The sequence below is a fragment of the Chenopodium album genome, chromosome 12 (genome assembly GCF_948465745.1).
Source record: "Chenopodium album chromosome 12, dcCheAlbu1.1, whole genome shotgun sequence".
NCBI lineage: Eukaryota > Viridiplantae > Streptophyta > Magnoliopsida > Caryophyllales > Amaranthaceae > Chenopodium > Chenopodium album.
In genome coordinates, this window is record NC_137845.1 from 55,698,620 (window position 1) to 55,706,523 (window position 7,904).

A 7,904-nucleotide genomic window follows, 5' to 3' on the forward strand; every position below is an offset into this window, starting at 1 on the left:
AAATAAGAGTAATTTTGTCCAAAATTTATGATCAAAATAGGAAAGATACTAAATGTAAAGAATAAAAAGAAACACCCTAAATGAAAACGTAAAAAACATTTAGGAACGGAGGGAGTATTATTATTAGCATTCCTTTAAATTTATAACTTTGTAAAGAAGCAATAAGCATGCATCATAATGAAGTATATCTTTTCTTTTTATATACCTTAAGTATTTTGTATCCTGGAAATTAATCTTGAAGACTTAAAAAAGAAAACACGTAACATAATTATAGCAACTCATGAAGAAGAAGAATCTGAAATGAGTACATATTTTCACACTTGTGTTGTAAGATTTAGGAAAATAAAATGGGACCGACCTTTGTTATTGATTGTCTGATGAAACATACATACTTATACGCCGATTAATAATCGATTACTTTAAACTTTGTTTCACAAGCCAAGTCAAAATTATGGTGTTGACTAATTAGCTTTGGCGTTTTCCATTGAACCCTACCATCCACGTTACTAGACTCCATTCTTTTTGGCATCCAAGCTAACATGACAAACATTTCTGATAATTTTGCACATGCTAAATTATTTCTAAGGTTTATATTTTTTTGGGGCCAGAAGATGCTCTATTATATATTCTACACGAGGAGCCCTCAAATATATATATATATATATATATATATATATATATATATATATATATGCTACACGAGGAAAACTATAAACATTGTCATTGTAAGGATTTTTCGGCTCATAATCATTATCTTCGATTTATTTCAATTAGATAGTCAAGTCATTAAATGTTATGGAGTATTATTGTATCTACAACCTAAATGGATTCAATTAGAAAATCAAGTCATTAAATGTCACATAGTATTATACGGAGTCGTATATTATGATCCACAATGAGCCAATGCACTAGGTTACATTTTTGTCTTTCCTCTCCATAAATAAGAAATAAATATGAATTATTAAAAAATAAATAAAAAAAAAAACATAAAAAAAAATAAATAAAAATAACATAGTATGTACTACGTAGACATTTTGAGAGCATGTTAAATGAAATTTACTTATCGGCGAGAAGGAATTTCATAATTCGTAGTAAAAAAATCTATTATATTTTTTCGCTATTTACACCTCAATTCTTGAAAAAACATAAATTAGTGAGGTGGTAAAGTATTTAACCTTTTACTTCTTTTGTCTCATTGAAGAGCACACAATTTTAAGCTCTACTAATACTCTCTTTAAAAAATTCTTAGTTATAATTTTGCAACTATTCAAAATTTTAGTAAGCATTCTAAATTTAATATGAAAAAACAGGCATGTAAAGACTGTTTTAAGAATAACAATGCATAATTAGAAAGATTAGTGGTGAAAGAATGTACACAATCAAACAAGAAATATTGAAAGAACTTTTAGAGACGAAAAGAATATCTTATCAATGAACGTAGACAGACAGCAAAATAAACAAAAGAGGTAGGTGGGAGGGGAAGGAGTGATAATGGTATACAGCCAATAGGAAAATAGATAGTTCCAAACTTCCAACTTCCAACAGAAATAGTATGTGAATCCTGAAATTGGGAAGGTTGGTTTATGGTCGGCAACAAATAATGGCAAATCCCTGCTGGTTTTATACTTGTGAAGCAGCCACAGCCACAACCCAGAGGTGATCCAGCTATTCCAGCTCACCCCATTTCCAACCAACATTTACATTTCTTTATGGAATCCAATGGCCTAAAAAGCGATTTTACACTTCCAGATGCCCTACATTTTATTTCATGCAGATCAAACCCCATTGTGGGATCAATATTCACCATTTACGCCAACTCGCTAGCTTCCACCCTACACTCTAAACCACACTGCATACGAATGCTAAGCTTAAATTCTAACCACTGCTCTCAGAGCCTACCTTAATCCATCGACAACTATGATAACCCCCATTCATCTTCCGTGAGGGCAATCATCGAGCCAACCATCTTACTCAAGCCACTCGTAACATAGCACACATAAAAGTACAACAATACCAATGCCCAAATGTGCAATATTCATACTTATATTTATATACCCACACTGTTCACGTTTGCTAACACATGAATAAATCCAATGAATATAATAGCTTACAACTTACAAGAACCTGACAGAATGCCAAAAAAACTTAACCCAAAAACACTATAATGACTTTCCCCTTTTTTTGTTTCTTTTGGAAATAGTTTCTTTTGTTCTTCCTTTTTACCCTTTCCAAACTGTTTCTCCCAAAATAGAGATTAATAAAGATTAGAAAAAAGAAAAAATAAAAACCTTAAGATGACAAATAGAATAGGAGAAGGGAGGAAAAACGACGGGAAATGACCCACCAATTAGCTCACCACGAACAACTGTTGCCCTATATGCAGCTGTTGTGCTCACTCTGACAGTCAGCACTTTTGGGAGGTGAGCCTTTTGACATTGACGTGACGCAAACGCATAGCAGAGGCAGCTCCATGACTCAGACATACAGAATACTAATTAACGTCCTGTTTTAGCACGCTTCATCCCACTAGTATTGAATGGAGATACACTTCCACTTGGACCAGGACTGTCTTCTCTAAAATTCGAGTTCAGCATAGCAAGCTCCCTAAGTTGCTGCCTTTTGTAAAAGTCTTGTGATTCGTCCTGCTAATAAAAACTCCAATTAACCAAAGTAAAAAGGCAAGAGAAGCCAAACAATAAGAGTAGGTCTTAAAGGCATTGAAGTTGCATACCACAGGCTTCAGCAATTCTTCTAGAATTTCTTTAGCCTGGCGCAACTTTATGTCAACAATATTGGGAGCCATATCAGCCTCAATCAAAATGTGAAGTGGCTCATTCAGGTGTTCATAACCAGGTCTTCCTCGAAGCTTCTCTTCCTAGAATCATACACCAAGAAAAACCACATAAGCTACAAGAATAAGGGATATAAACTTACAAAAATCAACAATCAATTCCAACTGATATTTATAAAATGATAACAAACCGTTCACAATGCAACTAATAAAGAAACTTACCTTGTCTGGATCCTTAATTGATCCTTTACCCCTAATGTACACACGACAACCAGTCGAAGCCTCAACACGTTTCAGAGAATTTCCTCTGGGTCCCAAAAGTCTACCAACAAAATTGAACTGGAAAAAAATACGAAAACAAATGCATTAGCAGCCATTCTCATTTGAGTATAAAGCCATACAAAATACAATGTACAAGTAGAAAATTATACTTACATTGGGATATGAATCGACTGGTATTTCCAGCCGCATTATTTTTTTCACAGTATATGAGCTAGGGCTCGCAGGTGCCCCTTGCCAGTCCATCGACATTCCAGGTGGACCACTCAGTCTCTGTTTGCAAACATCATGATTCAGAGCATTAGCCAAATCTATGATAGTGAAGAAGGTAATGAGCTTGGAGCATCAAACAACAACAATACTCTAAAAAGCATCATAAGTATAGCAGGCAGGGGTTATAAGGCAGATATAAAGTAGGTCAGTAGCCTTACTTCTGCAAAAGGAAGGCAGATATGCACGACATGGTATTTAAATATTCATAAGAGTTCCAGACAGGTCTGTAGCATCTGATAGTACGGACAGATGGCAAAAAATCAGACTCCAGAGACACAAAAACTAATGTGTATAATCCTAAAGTGCTTGAATCCAGCTCAAGTAACGGTAAATTTCTACCACAGTTCCACAGATTCACTCAATTAGCAAGGAAAATATCGCAATCTGTTTTCATATTCTGCCTCCTATTCTCTACTTGCATTTTGTTGATTCTTTTTTATCAATGCCTACTCAACAGTATATAGGTTTGAGACAGAAGGCACTAGATTTCCATCACAAAAATCTCTTAAAAAAGCCCAATCTGTATGGAAATACAGTTCCATATATTCTTGGGAACCATGACTGGATTAATTTTGATAAACGCAATGGCTCAGACAGACTCCTACAGTATGATTTATAGACTGTAACTTTGCAAGGCATAAAGCCAAGCACGGTGCTAATACTAGATGAAGGAAGATATAAACCATTCTTCTGTTCCTCTCCTATTCAGGGCCTTCAGGCATGGTCAAGGAGGAGATAGATGCCCACAGGAGTGACATGCTATTCTTAACCCTAACTGGCTATCTAGTAATTATTACTGGAACAGAGTTGAAATGCTGACCAGATGATGAATTATTCTTCTGAGTAAATTTAATCAGATGCCACCAGTAGATATCGGAACTAAATAAAAAAAATCTATTCAAACATGAAGGGAGATGATTACACTAGCAGAAGAAAAGAAGCAGCACGATCATCTTCATAATCATCACGTCACTCTTCATGCAATCAAGGTACAGTAATATAATTTTCAGACATAAAGGAGAAACCTTTGGATGCCATGTTACTAGTGCAGTGCATAAAAGTGAATGGCATGCCGCATGCCAAGAAATATTTAGAAAAATATGAATACAGATCCAAGTCAAGACAGACCTAGAATCATTTGATGCAAGAATCCAATTCAACATCTCACAAGAGTCGTTCCAGGTGATCCTTTCTGTTTGACCAAGTGATAATGCTTATGAGCACAGTTGCTTATAAATATTTGCTAAGAAGCGACAATCATGTAACAAGGACTTTAGTCTCTAGACTTAACCAGTTAAAGTATAATCGTGAAGAATTCTCCACTCTTCTGGCATATGTTCATTATAAGGTCTCCAACTCAGCTACAATGAAATACTTCCAATTAATTTTTTTGTCACGACAACCAAAAACGAGACTCAAGATTATGACATCTCAGTTTTCTTATAGAAATATCGTGAATTTCATTTCAGCTCATCATGAGCTCAGCCTCCCTCACATGATGATAGCAGATTTCCTCAAAAAAACAAAATCTAAAACTTCCTAGTTCCAAGCAGTTTTCCTGCAATGTTTTATTAGGGCTACAGCTATCACCACAAGTCACCTATACAAAAAAAAAAAAATTAAAAGACGCGCTAAAGATGAGGAGCCCAGAGATACAGAAGATAGAACTGCTAGGATACACAATTGTTTGAATCCAAAAGGTGCCACTTTTAACCCGGATATATAGAAAAGAAAATCAACATGTAATGCCATGTTTTCATAAATAAGACTAAAGTGGAGATAATTTCACAACAAGTCATTGAACAAGTTCACAAATAGGGTTTACAGGAAACAACAGCAGAGTGAAAAAGAGAATAATTGGGTCTTCATCACACAGTCATCTAAATTGTAGATGTTAAATTGCTTTATATGTAGGGAAAAGGAACATAAAGGTAGACAAGCAGGAAGACGGTGCAAATAATACCTCTTGTTGCAGGCCATTCCATCCACCATATCCGCCTCCATGAATATTAGAAACTATATTTGCAGATGCCATAGGACTGGGGCTTCTATGTTGACGTCTATCAAAATCACCAAACCCTTGACTTGGCAACATACCAGAAACCCTCAAAATCTCTGCAGCCATCAATCAATAAAGATGTTAGAATGAATGTATATGAAAGCACCAACTTAACCTATTTAACGAATGAATTCAGAGCATCAAACCAATGGCCAATGTAAGATATTAATCCCATATCTCCTAGGTATCAGACCATGTGGGAGTGGGACGGGTACTTGTTAATTCCCATCAAAACTCCATTAAATAAAAGTAGTTGAGATTGAGAAAACCATGTAGCATTGCAGTCCCTCAGGCAAACACCAATAATATAACTTTTAGCTACTTAAAATTACGAAAAACCCGAAAGAGTGGCAATGTAAAGACACATGAAATAATGTCCAAGGAGATGCAATTGAGACGAGTAATTGCGAGTGTAGTGAGTGCTTTGATTTATGCTAAACTTATGTACTTTATTTAAGAAAACAAAAAAAAAAAAAAAAAATGTAGAAGACATAAGTCAATCAATCAAGTGAAGAGTGAAAGCAGCAGAAACAAATGTTAGGCAAAATGGAAATAAAATCACATGTGGTCTGGAATGGTTGACACATCATAAAATTGTCAGAGTAAAAGTTACAGATTGAATTTTCCAGATTGATACCATACCAGTAATAACAAGCATCACACCAAAAAAAAAAAAAAAAAAAAAAAAAAAAAAAAAAAAACTTAATTATCCTAGCTGGCAAATAAAATGAAAAAATGATTAAAAACAACTGGAAAATAGATAGTAGGTTAATGAAAAAAGTGGAAAAATGCAGTTGATTGAGATTCAAGGATCACCAACACAAGTGGCGATGCCGATGGTACTAGAATCAGATGACATGACACTTGGTAACGCAGTCATCTCGAATAAAATTAAAATTAATATTAATATTCAGATCCAAAGAAAAAAGAAAGAACCTTGATTAAGGAGGCGGCTGCATATGGGGAGGACTTGCATGAAAGGACCCAATTTCTGATGTTCATTCAATAACTCCGTCAAGTACTGACTGCACCACCGTGAATGACAACAGCAACAACAACCACAACCGAGTAGAGTAGAGTTGAAGACCAAGTCAATTTCAATAGTTAATTAATTAAAACAGTAATTGAAATTATATTTATCGGGTAAATTGAAAGTAGCAAGTAAATTAAGTAAGCAAGTAAGTAGGGTTTTAAAGGATAAATAAAAAAAATAAAAAAATAAAAAAATAAAAAAAAAAAAAAAAGAAAAGAAACCTATCATCAGAGGCAGCGGCGGCGCTTCTAATCTGAGGAGAGACTGCTCTTGCTGGGGAGAAGTTTGGATTGTAGAGTCCTGACATGATTTCTTGGATTCAATTCAATTGAATTGAATTGATAAGGAGAAGTAAGTTTCGAGGAGGAGGAGAAGGTGGTGGTGGTGGTGGTGGTGGCGGCGGTGATAGGGTGGGTGGAAGCAGCCAGATGGAATGAATTCCGACCTACCACACGGTGGTGGTGGTGGAGGTGGATGATAGGGGGGGCGGAGAGAGAAAGAGAAGAAGAAAAGAAGAGAAGAGAAAAGGGGGAAGAGAAGAGAGAGAAAGGGTGGAGGCTTTTTATGTTGGCAGAAGAAAAGGAGGAGACACAAAAAGGAATTAAAGGGTTTTTTTTTTTGTGTAATAAAAAGGAAACCACTCAACTCTACGAGCCCCCAACCCAGCCTACCTACGCTCTTTTTTTTTTTTTTTTAATTATCACTGGATCCGTAGCAGTAACAATAATATTCTGTTATACCAGCTCTTCACTTGGGGAAGAATTCAAGTGGTTAGAGTTTTTCTCTCTAATTTTAAATTTCATTTTCATTAAAATATACACAATATAATTTAAAACACTCAAAATGAGTAGTACACTAGTATTGTGGGATAAAAGAAGTAATAATGGAAGATGAAAAATATGAACGTGGAAGACTGAAGAAACAGTAGACAAGCATCCTCCTCCCGATGCGCTCACTTCTCTCGCTTTTCCCCTTGATTTTTGCTCTTTTTTATTTCTGTTTTTATATTAAAATTTTCTCCTATAAAGTTTGTGGAATTAAATAACTAGTCAAAAATAAATAAAAAGAGAGGGGTCTTCTCCCGTGATTAAATTATAGACAAAGAGTCTTCATTTAACCCTTTAGCTGTTGTTGCAAGTTTGCTACTAAGCGCTATTTCTACGGGATAAATATTGATCAGGTCAATCAGTCATCCTTCTTCAACGTCATACGTCCACCCCTGGCCTATCATTCAACCGTTTTTTACTGCCAATTACTCCGTACTCTACAGAATATACACCTTCACCATCCATGACCACGGTTAATAAATGTGTACATGGCCCAAACATTAGTGAATTGTGTAAAAAAAAAAAAAAATTTACAGAATGTTAATAAGGTTTTTCCTCTTTATTTATTTTCTCCATACTTTTTTTGTGACAGCATTTTTTAAAACCTTAGGGGTACATGAAACAATTTCTTTAAAAACTAGA

The 7,904-nt window shown here is 35.1% G+C and overlaps 1 protein-coding gene across 2 annotated transcripts; it reads right to left on the reverse strand.

The window, feature by feature from the left end:
- Nucleotides 1-2,025: 2,025 nt before the first annotated feature.
- Nucleotides 2,026-7,016, reverse strand: LOC145570679 (KH domain-containing protein At3g08620-like). 2 transcript variants are annotated; one of them, XM_081629827.1, is made up of 7 exons: nucleotides 6,657-7,016; nucleotides 6,339-6,427; nucleotides 5,307-5,458; nucleotides 3,227-3,343; nucleotides 3,014-3,130; nucleotides 2,732-2,875; nucleotides 2,026-2,645 (listed from the first exon to the last, which is right to left on the reverse strand). In XM_081629827.1, the coding sequence occupies exons 1-7, from the start codon at nucleotides 6,740-6,742 to the stop codon at nucleotides 2,496-2,498; spliced, it is 855 nt and encodes a 284-aa protein (XP_081485953.1). In that variant the 5' UTR covers nucleotides 6,743-7,016; the 3' UTR covers nucleotides 2,026-2,495. The 2 variants fall into 2 exon arrangements, with proteins under 2 accessions (XP_081485953.1, XP_081485956.1); XM_081629830.1 differs by having other exon boundaries at nucleotides 2,026-2,642; nucleotides 6,657-7,014.
- Nucleotides 7,017-7,904: the final 888 nt, after the last annotated feature.